Raw genomic sequence first — 15234 nt, 5'->3', positions numbered from 1 at the left:
TTTAAAAAATTCTAAAAACGGCATTGTTGGTTAAGTAAGCATTTCACTGTAAGGTCTACTGTTTTATTCGGTGCAATTGACAAATAAAATTTGATTTGATTTGTTTCTCAAACGTCAAATTTCAAACTTCTTCCAAACGTCACATTTCAAAGTGTTTAAGGTTAAGTTTAGGCATTAACTCAAAATTGTTAAGTTGAGGCATTAACTCAGAATGGTTAAAGTAAGGGTTAAAGTTTTGAAAAATTTCAAAAACAACATTCTATCGTTATCATGCAACCTTTCAAACCAGAGGCAGATGCTTGCACCCATCTGCCATTCCCGTCCACAACACAGTAGCAAAACCAAAACCTACTTGAAGGTAACAGTGCTCACTGTTGCCCCTAGTGGCCGGTTTCCACGCCATCTCCCTTCGTCTTCAGACATGGATGGACGTTGAATACGGACTTGTATCACGGGTGACCTGCCTGAATATTGATATAATAACCATCATATCGAAGTAAACTTGGAGTCACGCAATGATGTGGTGTGTGATCCTCCCACTACGACTCGGGAAACCATGCAGTTAATGTCAGTGTTAAATAACGTATGATGAACTTCACAGGGTGGTGAAAGTGCACGGTGATCTTTTAATGCTCCTTTCCAATAAATATTGAGTGTCTGATTCTGGTGACGTGATGGTAGATGCTTGACTGCTTGGATGCCATAATAATGTCATCATGTAGACTAGCCTAACAGCACAGCGAGCTGTTGGCTGGAGCGCATGTGCCATGACCAGAGTTGGCACATTTGCTATTTAACGCAAAAGTCTTTGTGACAAAACTATTGGTAGAGCTGAAAATGTGATGAAAACACACCGAACTTCAGATTTTTATTCGGTACATGAAAACTTAAGAGAAAAATTACATTTTGTGTGCGCTATGTTATCACATAGTGATTTTTAGTCTGTTTGGTGGAAACACCATTGGTGGGAAAATATGCATATTTTCTTTATGTGGATTTTTAAATATTCACATGAAAATCTTTTGCCAATTGAATGGAAGCCTAACTTATATCAATCTCGATAAACAGAAAATACTTCTGTTTGTAGGCCTATCCAGTATCGAAAGCTTTGTTTGACAATATCCGAATGTCATTAAATCTTTCGGTGTTTTGTAACAGATGTTTCTTTCCATTTATCAGATGGCTGCTGCACAGTTTTTAATACTAGAATTATACTTTGGAAGAACGTGCGTAGGTAGCCTACAGGAGACTTTTGAAGTAGCCTAATTAGATTAAAACATTGCGACTGGTTGTGTTTATGCCACATATAAAAGGTAATACATTGTAAAATATAAATTACAAATCTTTAAGCTATATTAAAGAGTTAGGTTCTAGGTGCGCGAGGAGTAGTCGTATGGATTGGAGAGGAGGCAGAGCACCGTTAAGCTTTTCTTAATGACTGGGCCTGCTGGGAGGATATGTCTTTGTTTACACAGGCAGCCCAATTATGGTATTCTTCTCCCTAATTGGTCTTTTGACCATTCAGATCAGCTCTGAAAAAGAGCTGATGTGAACATTTATGATGTGATCGTTCAAAAAACCAATTAGTGGAAAAAAGATCAGAATTGGGCCGCCTGTGTAAACGTAGCTTATGTGGTCACATAGGACGACTTAGGAGAATGATGATCCGCAACAGACAGCATATCTCAGCATGAGAATTGAAAATACAGCCAGACTGGCCTGTTACTGTCCCTTTCCAGACCTTGTAAATTATCGAGTGTAGAACTGATTCAAATTGAATGAAACATTCAAATCACAGGGCTTTTGCGCCATTATTCAAATTACATTTTCACTGCAGCCTGGAGTAGAATGTTGAAAATTGGTGCAGCTTTGAATTATTTTTTTGTGTGGCATGAATACTAGTTAGCCTATTGCAGATCTGGACATGTACGATCCACCTACTACCATTGTCACTATGAATGGTAGGTAGAGGGCAGGATATATAGTTAGACTGGTAGACCATATTGACCTGGTGGTATAGTAATAGTTAGCGCACGGAAAAGCATAGTGCATAAGGGAAGAACACCTTGATATACAGTGGGAAGAAAAAGTATGTGAACCCTTCAGAATTACCTGGATTTCTGCATAAATTGGTCATAAAATTGTATCTGATCTTCATCTAAGTCACAACAATAGACAAACACAGTCTGCTTAAACTAATAACACACAAACAATTATAATTTTTCATGTCTTTATTGAACACATCGTGTAAACATTCACAATGCAGGTTGGGAAAAGTATGTGGATTTAAAAACAGTCTGGCCCTCCTTTGGCAGCAATAACGTCAACCAAACGTTTTCTGTAGTTACGGATCAGACCTGCACGATGGTCAGGTGGAATTTTGGGCCATTCCTCTTAATCAAACTGTTTCAGTTCCACAATATTCTTGGTTTGTCTGGTGTGAACCGCTCTGTGAAGGTCATGCCATAGCATCTCAATCGGGTTGAGGTCAGGACTGACTGGGCCACTCCAGAAGGTGTATTTCTTCTGTTCAAGCCATTCTGTTGTATATTTACCTCTGTCTTTTTGGTTGTTGTCCTGTTGCATCACTTAACTTCTGTTGAGCTTTAATTGGCGGACAGATACATTCTCCTGCAAAATATCTTGATAAACTTGAGAATACATTTTTCCATCGGTGATAGCAAGCTGTCCAGCCTTGAGGCAGCAAAGCAGCCCCAAACCATGATGCCCCCTAAGAAGAGACTTGCTTGGGCCAAGAAACACGAGCAATGGACATTAGAACGATGTAAATCTGTCCTTTGGTCTGATGAGTCCAAAATTGAGATTTTTGGTTCCAACCACCGTTTCTTTGTGAGACGCAGAGTAGGTAAATTAATGATCTCTGCATGTGTGATTCCCACTGTGAAGCATGGAGGAGGAGGTGTGATGGTTTGGGGGAGCTTTGCTGGTGACGCTGTTGGTGATTTATTCCGAATTTAAGGCACATTTAACCAGCATGGCTACCACAGCATTCTGCTCTGCAGCGATACGCTATCCCATCTGGTTTGCGCTTAGTGGGACTATCATTTGTTTTCAACAGGACAATGACCCAACACACCTCCAGGCTGTGTAAGGGCTATTTGACCAAGAAGGAGAGTGATGGAGTGCTGCATCAGGTGACCTGGCCTCCACAATCACCCGACCTCAACCCAATTGAGATGGTTTGGGATGAGTTGGACCGCAGAGTGAAGGAAAAGCAGCCAACAAGTGTTCAGCATATCTGGGAACTCCTTCAAGACTGATGGACAATCATTCTAGGTGAAGCTTGTGAAGAGAATGCCAAGAGTGTGCAAATCTGTCATCAAGGCAAAGGCTGGCTACTTTGAAAATCTAAAATATTTGGTTACTACATGATTCCATATATGTTATTTCATAGTTGTCATGTCTTCACTAATATTCTACTATGTAGAAAATTGGAGAAATAAAGAAAACCCCTTGAATGAGTAGGTGTGTCCAAAACTTTTTACTGGTACTGTAGGTGAGGTGTATGCAAGCAGATGAGGAAATTTGACTAGGATGGAAGAAATTATGTAGCAAAACCTGCAAAGGGTGAATGTTAACCAGGGAAAAAACGCACTAGCCTCTTTTGTGCCCAATAAAAAAAACACACAACCCTCCCCATAGCAAAAAAAAAGTTAGACAACCCTGCCTTATTCTGTACCCACCCCAGCCCAGTACATTTTGGACTGTCCCTTATGTGGTGATGCTGTGTTGTGTTTTTTTGAGATGTAAGACACATTTCCTGAAAGGGACATAATAAAGAAATGATTGTTCTATATCTTCTCTACCTCTCTTTCTCTCTCTCTGTCTCTCTCTGCCTCTTTCTCTCTCTCTCTCCCTCTGTCTCTCTCCCTTTCTCTTTCTCTCTCTCTCTCACTGCGTCACAATGTGGGTGAGGTTAGACAATGAGAGAGAGACGGAGGAGGGCTGCAGCTAAAATAGAGTGGCTCTTCGTCACACACACACACACACACACACACACACACACACACACACACACACACACACACACACACACACACACACACACACACACACACACACACACACACACACACACACACACACACACACACACACACACAGCCAAAACAGAAAAAGTGTTTTTTAAAGATGAGAGTAGTAGTTGCTCATCTCATTTAGGAAGCCACAGAGACAAGGAGGGAGGGAGGGAGGAGAGGTACCCAAGGATATGGAGGGAGGAAGGGGAAGAGAGTAAGACAGAAGAGCAACAGAGATGATGTCATCCTTTAAACCAGTATACCTCTCCCTTCTCTCTCTCTTTCCCTCTCTCTCACTCTCTTTCTCTTTCCGTTTCCCTGTATCTCTCTCCTCTCCCTCTGTCTCTCCCTTTCCCCCATCTCTGTCCTGTCTCTCTCTCTCTTCTACCTCTCTCTGTGGTAGTACTATATTTAGCTCTGGCTGTGTGTGTGTGTGTGTGTGTGTGTGTGTGTGTGTGTGTGTGTGTGTGTGTGTGTGTGTGTGTGTGTGTGTGTGTGTGTGTGTGTGTGTGTGTGTGTGTGTGTGTGTGTGTGTGTGTTGCCGGGTGTCTGAATCAGTGATGCTTCTTCATGTCTGCCCCTTAAAGGTGTCTGCACACCTTTAAACTCCCTGTTTTTTTCACGTTCTTTCTCTCTCCTGCCCTTTCGCTCTCTAGCTCTCTCTTTCTCTCTTTTCCTCTCTCTCCATCCCTGTTTCCACAAACTTACTGTCTCCAATTTAATTTGTATTTTTCTGACACTGTGCTCCGGAAGTTACAATATGTACACTTAGAAAAAGGGGTACTGAAAGGGTTCTTCAACTGTCCCAATAGGATAACCCTTTTTGGTTCCATGTAAAAATATTTTTAGTTCCAGGTAGAACTCTTTTCGGTTGTACCTGTGTAAAGGGTTTTGCAATGAACTTAATAGGGTTCTACCTGGAACCAAAAGGATTTTACCTGGAACCAAAAAGGGTTCTTCAATGGGTTCTCCTATGGGGACAGCCGACGAACCCTTTTATATTCTAGATAGCACCATTTTTTCTAAGATTGTAGCTGTCGCTCTCTCTCTCTCTCTCTCTCTCTCTCTCTCTCTCTCTCTCTCTCTCTCTCTCTCTCTCTCTCTCTCTCTCTCTCTCTCTCTCTCTCTCTCTCTCTCTCTCTCTCTCTCTCTCTCTTATTCTAGTTCGCTCCCCCTCTCTCCATCCCTTTCCCTACCACCCCCTCCTGTATCCCTAATCTTCCCTACCAAGCAAAAAGGTATCTTTAAATGATACCCTATTCCCTGTATAGTCCACTACTTTTGAACAGAGCCCCATGGGTCCATTGGGGACACACACTCTATTCCCAGCACAATTCCTTTCGTTGATACTGTAGCCCAGGGATGGGCAACTTTGATGGGGATTGGGGCTACAAAAAATTGGAACTGATCATGAGGCGACACAGTGGCTTGCGGGTCTGCGTACCCACATCCATACCCACACATGCAGTCAAGTGATTTATGCAATCAATATATTTGTGCAGTTAAACTACTTAAATCTCTTAACTAAACCCCCTGTATATAGCCTCACTTTTGTTATTTTATTGCTACTCTTTAAATATTTGCATGTAATATATATTTTTTACTTATCTATTTTTTATTTATAACTGCATTGTTGGTTAAGGGCTTGTAAGTAAACATTTCACTGTAATCAGCATGTGTGACAAATAACATTTGATTTGATTTCATTCTACCCTTAACCTTTTTAACATTTTACTGGCCCGCGTCTTGATGGCACAGAGAAATATTTCATACAATTCTACACATTTTGCCATGGGTTGCAGAGAAAATGTTGGAGTTTTAAAGCAAGTTTTCTGGAATTCTACATATTTTACCATTGGGCAGAGAGAAAATTTAGCAATTTTACAACAAATTTCATACAATTCTACTCATTTTACCATGACTTATGCCATGTTAATATGGTATCTGATTGCGAGTGACTTACAAAATCAATGGGGAGGTCAGGGCCCCTGGGCATGTGCCTTGTGTGCCCTGTCGATATTTGGACATGATTACTCATTGGCCATGATAACTAGTTTAGATAACTGGCTAGACTAACTTACCAAGCTCATGATTGGCGCAGTGGTCTAGGGCACTGCATCTCAGTAATCAAGGCATCACTACAGACACCCTGGTTCATAACCAGCTGTGATTGGGAGTCCCATAGGGCAGTGCACAATTGGCCCACCGTTGTCTGGGTTTGGCCAGTGTAGTCTGTCATTGAAAATAAGAATTTGTTCTTAATTGACTTGCCTTGTTAAATAAAAAAAATGTTTACTGACATGGCTATTTGAGTAACTGTCAGTGACTGACATACTGTAACAAGTAAAAACTGCTGATGCAAAACCACATTTTAAAATTGAATCTTGTGTATTCTACTACTCTAATTCTCAACAGTAAGTTGAGACCCAGACTGAGTTGAAAAAAAATGTAAACGTTTTGCCCCCCCGTTTTTGGAAATCGATCCGCGGGCCTCCGTGGGCCGTCAGTTGCCCATCCCTGCTATAGCAATACTTCTTTGCTCTCTCTCTCTCTCTCTTTCTCTCTATTTTCCCTCCCTTTCTCAATCTGTTCTTTCTGGTTCCTAGTTCGGCTCTTCTTCATACAATTACTCTCTATTAAAAACTGATTCGATTTCTCCTTCATAGTCTGACTATGGAGGGAGAGAGAGAGGAATGGATGGAGGGAGGAGAAAAGAAAGGAGGGGTGAGACAGAGCTCTACAGGTCGACCATTTTACTCGCATATGCACCTAAATGTTTTGCTGTGCGACCTGGAAGTTTTATTTAGGAGCACCAGTGAGCCAAACATTTTGGGGGATTCTAGCATTAATATCTAAAATATTTTTCATTGTGTTACAATCTTTTTGTTTGTGCGCATATATTTTTCAACTTAAGCGCACATGTGCTCCTTATAAAAAAGGTCAGCGTAGCCCTGTGAGAGGGAAGGAGGGATGGGGGAAAGGGTTGGAGAGGTGCGAAGAGGGGAGGGGTGGATGTACACTTTTAACAGAGACTTTGAACATTTAGTTCTCACAAATTACTGTTTGGTGTTACCTTGATGTGATCAAAAAGTGCAGCCTGTTGGTTTAATGGTTTTGACTGTTTGCAGGAGTGTTGTGTGTTTAACTTCTCCGTCTCTCCATCTCTCTCCCTCTCCCTCTCTCCATACCCCCCCCAGATGCCCCTGTGGCAGAGCTCCATGACCTGTTCTGTAAGAAGCTGCAGCAGTGCTGTGTCCTCTTTGACTTCCTGGACTGTGTGGCTGACCTGAAGGGGAAAGAGATCAAACGAGCTGCGCTCAACGAACTGGTGGAGTCTGTTGCTACAAGCAGAGGAGTTCTGATAGAGCCACTCTACCCAGAGGCTATTAAGATGGTGAGAGAGGAGGAGTGAGGGAGGGAGGAGGAGGCAGGAGGGAGAAGAGAACGTGAGAGGAGAGAGGGAGGGAGAGGGGGGATAATAGTAGCGGAAAGGGGGTGGAGAGTGGATAGAGAGGAGTAGAAGAGTGGAGAAAGGGAGAGAGGGAGGGACGAGAGGAGGTGGAGAGATGTAAAAGAACTCTTCAACCGGAGTGTAGAAGAAAATAAAGGATTGGTTGAAGGAGAGAGAGAAAGAGGGAGGAGAGGAAGAGGGACAGGACGAAGGAAAGAGATAGATAGCATTGGAGAAAAGAGAAAGGGTTATGAAGTTCAGAGAAGTCTAGGTTCATTTATTTTCTATTCTCTTATTTTCATCCTTTTCCTTTCCTCCCTCCACCTCTCCTCTCGTCTCTTCTCCCTTTCTCCTCCTCTCCTCCCCTCTCCTCTCCTCTCCTCCCTCCAACCCTCCATCACTCTATCCTCTTTTAGATCTCAGTGAATATCTTCAGGACATTACCTCCCAGTGAGAACCCAGAGTTTGACCCGGAGGAGGATGAACCCACTCTAGAGGCCTCCTGGCCACACCTGCAGGTACACACACACACACACACACACACACACACACACACACACACACACACACACACACACACACACACACACACACACACACACACACACACACACACACACACACACACACACACACACACACACACAGACACACACACACACATACACACACACACACATACACACACACACACACACACACACACACACACACACACACACACACACACACACACACACACACACACACACACACACACACACACACACACACACAGACAGACACACATATGGGCAGTCATACGGTTAGAAACAGATTTGAAATCTATGTTTGTGAAGATGATTCCATCTATCACCTTCTGTCTTTTTTATTTTTTATTTAACTCTGTCTTAACTGTGTGTGTGTTCTCTGTGTGTATGTTTTCTCAGCTGGTGTATGAATTCTTTCTGCGTTTCCTGGAGAGCCCAGACTTCCAGCCCTCCATGGCCAAACGCTACGTTGACCAGAAGTTTGTTCTTCAGGTAAAAATCAATTTCGTACATGTCTGCCTCTTACAATATGTATTTCAATATGTCTGTCTCTGTTTGTGTATTACTCAAACTCTCTGGGTTCTGCATTTTGATCATTTATTTATCTTTCTCTGTGTGTGTGTGTGTGCGTGCGTGCGTGCGTGCGTGCGTGCGTGCGTGCGTGCGTGCGTGCGTGCGTGCGTGCGTGCGTGCGTGCGTGCGTGCGTGCGTGCGTGCGTGCGTGTAGCTGTTGGAATTGTTTGACAGTGAGGATCCGAGGGAGAGAGAGTACCTAAAGACCATCCTGCATCGTGTCTACGGCAAACTGCTCGGCCTGCGGGCATACATACGCAAACAGATCAACAATATCTTCCTCAGGTATCACACACACACACACACACACACACACCCACGCGCGCTCAGGTATACACGCATGCATGTACATGTACACACTCACTCACTCACTCACACACTCACTCACTAACACGCAAACTCACACAGACACTCATGTACACTCACACGTTAACATTGCAAATGATGCGTTTGTGTGACAGTGTGTGTGAGACCTGTCTCTGTTCTTCCAGGTTTATCTATGAGACCGAGCACTTCAACGGTGTGGCAGAGCTACTGGAGATCCTGGGCAGGTGTGTATCTTCTTGTATCACACACTCTTTACCCTTTATGTGGTGCAGGCACTCAAGTTCTGTTAGATCAATACATGTCACTGAAAGGTCTATGCACACTCTAGAGCATGTGTTCTTATTCCTGGTCCTAGGGACCGAAAGTGGTGCGCATTTAGCACTACACACTAGATTCCTCTAATCAAATCATTATTAAACCTTTGATTTGTGGAATCAGGTGTGTAGTGCTAGGGCAAAAACTAAAATGTGGAATAAGAAACACTAGTCTAGAGAGTGCAGACTGTAGACCTTTCCCCAAGGGAAAACCAATTTCGAATGAAAAATTATGAAAACCAGCCAACATTGCCGTCCTTGAGGACTGAAGCTGTGCATCTCCTCTACACTCTACACCAGGAATGTGCAACTTTGATGGGGGTGGGGGCCACAAAAAATCTGAACTTGTGTGTCTGCGCACCCACATCCATACTCACACATGCAGTCAAATGATTTGTGCAATCAATCCATTTGTGCAATTAAACTATTCTTAACTCTGTTAACTAAATGCATTATACCCTCCTAGCCTTTTGGGGGCCCTAAGCAAGATTTGGGCCCCCTACCTCGCGGGCAATTATTTTTACTGGCCCATGTCTTGAATGATGGATAATTTTTTTTTAGTTTTAAAGGGATAGTTTACCCAAATTACAAAATGACACATTGGTTTCCTTACCCTGTCAGAGTTTACATTTACATTTAAGTCATTTAGCAGACGCTCTTATCCAGAGCGACTTACAAGTACATACATTCATACCTTTTTTTTTGTTTTTTTGTTTTTTTTTGTACTGGTCCCCCGTGGGAAACGAACCCACAACCCTGGCGTTGCAAGCGCCATGCTCTACCAACTGAGCCACACGGGGCTCAGTTGGTAGAGTTTTAGCATTTGATGCACAAATGCCATTTGTCATGGGACAGATATTAGTATTTTTCAAACATCATGTTCAAAACCTCTATAAGTGACCTTTTTGAGCTTCCCAATCATTTATAAATACTTTCGGATGATTTGTAATTTTGTGTGAACTATCCCTTTCAAGCCAAATTGCAGTCAAAAAGGTGATTTCCCTGTGTTTTATATATATTTACACACTATGAGGTTGGAACAATAGTGTGACATTTTTTAGATGATGATGCCCTTTTAGTGTTTAGCTGTTTGAAAGACCGCCCGAAATTTCAGCCTGCTTGGGTAGTTTGGAGTTTTGGACTGCATGGTGTAATTAGTTAATAGACCAATAAGAAAGAGAGTTCCAAACCTCTCTGCCAATAACAGCTAGTTTTCAGTTTTCCCGTCACGCTCAGACCACTCCCAGACAGTCCTAGCAAAATGATTACTTGAGAAATTACACTTTGCTACGAAGCTATTTTTGTTTATTTTTTACGATTTTATTTGAAAAAAATCACTATAAAGTACTTACATGTAACCCAGAAATTATTTGATATTGAGATAAAAGCAGCTGCATTGGACTTTTAAAGTACATTTTCTGCAATTCTACACATTTTGCCATGGCGTGGAGAGAAAATTTAGCAATTTTATAACAAACTTCATGCAATTCTCCTAATTTTGCCATAGGGCAGAGAGAAGAAAATAGCAAATTTTCTGCAATTCTATCCGTTTTGACGTGGGGTGGAGATACATTCTTGCAGTTTTAAAATACATTTCCTACAATTCTACACATTTTGCCATGACTTAGCCATGTTAATATGATATCTGGGTGAGAGTGACTAATAAAATCATTGGGAGCCTACTGGAGGTCAGGGCCCTGGTCGGTATTTGGCCATGATTACTACAAGTTTAGATAGCTGGCTACACTAACTTACCAATCAAAAAATTGTTAGCTGACATGGCTAATTGAGTGACTGTCAGTGACTGACATAACAACATTTCGATGCACAGCCAAATTTCGAAATTGCACTATTGCAAGTCTCAACAGTAAGTTGAGACCCCGAGTAGAAAAAAAATGTAGGTCGGATTGTTTTTGGAAATTGTTCCGCGGGCTGCCAGTTGCCCCTCCCTGCTCTACACAGTTTCTATTTCTCCCTTACAACAAGTGACACACACTGTTTATCTTTCTCCCAAGTCAACAAAACATACCTTTGATTTTAGGTTTCTTCATGCTGTGACTGAGAGATTGAGAGATAGAGAAATGGAGGGAGGGTGAAGGAGTGAGGGAGTGAGTCAATGTTTTGGGGGAAGGAGGGGATGTGGGCTTCAGGTTGATGCTGACTGAGTATTTATAGACCCACCCACAAACTCACTGATAGATAGAAGAAAAAGAGAGCGAGGAAGAGAGAGGGTGGACAGAAAGAGACGGGAGGGGGGGGGAGAATGAAATAGAGGGGTATATAGGGGTGCCGTAGACAGAAGAGAGAGGATGAGAACGGGAGGATTAGAGAGGGATGCGATAGAGAGAGAGGCAGATATAGAAAATGAATGGAAGAGAAAAACATTTGTTCTATTTTATCTTCCATAGCTTCTTCTCTCTCTTTCATTCCTCAAATAGGAAGAGAGAAAACAAGGGAAGAAAAAGGTCGATTAAAGGATTTAAAAAAATGATAAACGGAAGACAGACACAAATAACAACTATGTGAGAGTGTGAGAGAGAGAACTATACATACCTCTGCCTAAACATCAGTGCCACATGCAGGGGTGCAACTTTGGTTTTAGAAGTGGGGGGAGGGGACATAATAATAAAAAAAAATTATCAGATAAACACTCCAAACAGCCTACCTAGCCACTCTGAGGTGTCCGCAAGGATCTGGCAAAAAATACTTGAATCAGTAGAGAACCCATTGTGAGGTTTTGGTCACCAACCAAGAATTCACAAAATGGGACAAACACCAAATTGAGACTCTGCAGAGCAAAATTAGGCTAATTATCAAAATCCAGAAAAGACCCGATAAATTCTACAACCACCTAAAAGGAGGCGATTCCCAAACCTTCCATAAAGCCATCACCTACAGAGAGATGAACTTGGAGGAGAGTCCCCTAAGCAAGCTGGTCCTGGGGCTCTGTTCACAAACACAAACAGACCCCACAGAGCCCCAGGAGAGCAACACAATTAGACCCAAACAAATCATGAGAAAACAAAAAGATAAGTACTTGACACATTGGAAAGAATTAACAAAAAAACACAGCAAACTAGAATGCTATTTGGCCCTAAACAGAAAGTACACCGTGGCAGAATACCTGACCACTGTGACTGACCCAAAATTAAGGAAAGTTTTGGCTATGTACAGACTCGGTGAGCATAGCCTTGCTATTGAGAAAGGCCACCGTAGGCAGACCTGGCTCTCAAGAGAAGACAGGCTATGTACACACTGCCCACAAAATGAGGTGGAAACTAAGCTGCACTTCCTAACCTCCTGCCAAATGTATGACCATATTAGAGACACATATTTCCCTCAGAACTCCCTCGGACCCCAGACCTCACAACCATAAAGGACAATGGGTATTTTTAGCCAGATTCAAATTCTATGTCGAATTTTATGTTCCTTTTGATGGCGTAGAACGCCCTTCTTGCCTTGTCTCTCAGATCATTCACAGCTTTGTGGAAGTTACCTGTGGCACTGATGTTTAGGCTGAGATATGTATAGCTTTTTGTGTGCTCTAGGGCAACGGTGTCGAGATGGAATTTATATTTTTGGTCCCAGCAAACTGGACCTTTTTTGGAACACCATTATTTTGTCTTACTGAGATTTACTGTCAGGGCCTAGGTCTGACAGAATCAGTGCAGAAGATCTGGGTGCTGCTGTAGGCCCTCCTTGGTTGGTGAAAGAAGCACCAGATCATCAGCAAACAGTAGACATTTGACTTCAGATTTTAGTAGGGTGAGGTCGGGTGCTGCAGACTGTTCTAGTGCCCTCGCCAATTCGTTGATATAGATGTTGAAGAGGGTGGGGCTCAAACTGCATCCCTGTCTCACTGCAGAGCCCTGTGGAAAGAGATGTGTGTGTTGTTTGCCAATTTTAACCGCACATTTGTGTACATGGATTTTATAATGTTGTATGTTTTTCCCTCAACACTGCTTCCATAAATTTGTATAGCAGACCCTCATGCCAAATTGAGTCAACATCTTTTTTGAAATCAACAAAGCATGAGAAGACTTTGCCTTTGTTTTGGTTTGTTTGGGTGTGCAGGGTGAGTTTGTGGTCTGACGTACGGGAATTTGGTGAAAAGCCAATTCGATATTTGATCACTACATCATTTTCACTGAGGAAATGTAGGAGTCTGCTGTTAATGATAATGCAGAGGATTTCCCCAAGGTTGCTGTTGATGCATATCCCGCGGTAGTTATTGGGGTCCAATTTGTCTCCACTTTTTGGTTCCACATTTTGGGGAAGATGCCAGAGCTGAGGGTGATGTTAAAGAGTTTAAGTATAGCCAATTGGAATTGGTGGTCTGTGTATTTTATCATTTCAGTTAGGATACCTACAACACCACAGGCCTTTTTGGGTTGGAGGGTTTGTATTTTGTCCTGTAGTTCATTCAATGTAACTGGAGAATCCAGTGGCTTCTGGTAGTCTTTAATAGTTGATTCTAAGATTTGTATTTGATCATGTAGAGCGCATTCGGGAAGTATTCTGACCCCTTCACTTTTTCCACATTTTGTTACGTTACAGCCTTATTCTAAAATGTATCAAATAAAAAAATGTCCTCATCAATCTACACACAATACCCCATTATGACAAAGTGAAAACAGGTGTTGTAGTCATTTGAACATTTAAAAAAAGAAATACCTTATTTACTTAAGTACTCAGAACCTTTGCTATGAGTCTCGAAATTGAGCTCAGGTGTTTCCTTTGATCATCCTTGAGATGTTTCTACAACTTGATTGGAGTCCACCTGTGGTAAATTGAATTGATTGGACGTGATTTGGAAAGGCACAATCCTGTCTATATAAGGTCCAGCAGTTGACAGTGCATGTCAGAGCAAGAAACCTTCCAGATGGACAACCATCTCTACAGAACTCCACCAATCAGGCCTTTATGGTAGAGTGGCCAGACGGAAGCCACTCCTCAGTAAAAGGCACATGAGAGCTCGCTTGGAGTTTGTCCAAAAGGCACCCAAAGGACTCTCAGACCATGAGAAACAAGATTCTCTGGTCTGATGAAACCAAGATTGAACTCTTTGGCCTGAATGCCAAGCGTCACGTCAGGAGGAAACCTGGCACCATCCCTATGGTGAAGCATGGTGGTTTAGCAGCATCATGCTGTGGGACTGGGAGACTAGTCAGGATCGAGGGGAAAATTAACGGATTAAAGTACAGAGAGATCCTTGATTAAAACCTGGTCCAGAGCGCTCAGGACCTCAGACTGGGGCGAAGGTTCACTTTCCACTAGAACAATGACCCTAAGCACACAGCCGAAACAATGCAGTACTGGCTTCGGGACAAGTTTCTGAATATCCTTGAGTGGCCCAGCCAGAGCCTGGACTTGAAACCGATCGAACATCTCTGGAAAGACCTGAAAATAGCTTTGCAACAATGCTCCCCATCACACCTGACAGAGCTTGAAAGGATCTGCAGAGAAGAATGGGAGAAACTCCCCAAATACAGGTGTGCCAAGCTTGTAGCGTCATACCCAAGAAGACTCAAGGCTATAATCGCCGCCAAAGGTTCTTCAATAAAGTACTGAGTAAAGGGTCTGAATACTTATGTAAATGTGATATTTCTGTTTTTTTATTTTTTAAACTTCTTAGGGATAGCCCCCTTTTTTTCAATTTTCGCCTAAATTACATACCCAAATCTAACTACCTGTAGCTCAGGCCCTGAAGCAAGGATATGCATTGTCTTGGTACCATTTGAAAGGACACAGTTTGAAGTTTGTGGGAATGTGAATTGAATGTAGGAGAATATAACACAATAGATCTGGTAGAAGAAAATACAAAGAAAAAAACAACCGTTTTTTTTCTAACACCATCTTTGAAATGCAATAGAAAGGTCCCAGTTCTAGCCATCACTCTTGTTGTAATTCCGATGGTGTCTACAAGATGGCAGAAGTGTATGTGCAAAGTTTCAGATGGATAACTTGAAGTATGAGAAAACTTTATGACATTTAGTGTG

General features: G+C 42.3%; 1 protein-coding gene across 1 annotated transcript in view; it reads left to right on the top strand.

Annotated features, from left to right (window-relative positions):
* Positions 1 to 15234, top strand: part of LOC120049306 (serine/threonine-protein phosphatase 2A 56 kDa regulatory subunit beta isoform-like) — a 43491-nt gene that overhangs the window by 14830 nt on the left and 13427 nt on the right. Inside the window, exons 2-6 of the mRNA XM_038995556.1 lie at positions 7238 to 7434; positions 7908 to 8009; positions 8421 to 8513; positions 8749 to 8879; positions 9086 to 9145. Of these exons, the coding sequence (XP_038851484.1) occupies positions 7238 to 7434; positions 7908 to 8009; positions 8421 to 8513; positions 8749 to 8879; positions 9086 to 9145 (583 nt within the window). The remainder of the gene's footprint in view (positions 1 to 7237; positions 7435 to 7907; positions 8010 to 8420; positions 8514 to 8748; positions 8880 to 9085; positions 9146 to 15234) is intronic.

The sequence above is a fragment of the Salvelinus namaycush genome, chromosome 6 (assembly GCF_016432855.1).
Source record: "Salvelinus namaycush isolate Seneca chromosome 6, SaNama_1.0, whole genome shotgun sequence".
NCBI classification, from domain to species: Eukaryota; Metazoa; Chordata; class Actinopteri; order Salmoniformes; family Salmonidae; genus Salvelinus; species Salvelinus namaycush.
This window is presented reverse-complemented; position numbering and strand designations above follow the sequence as displayed.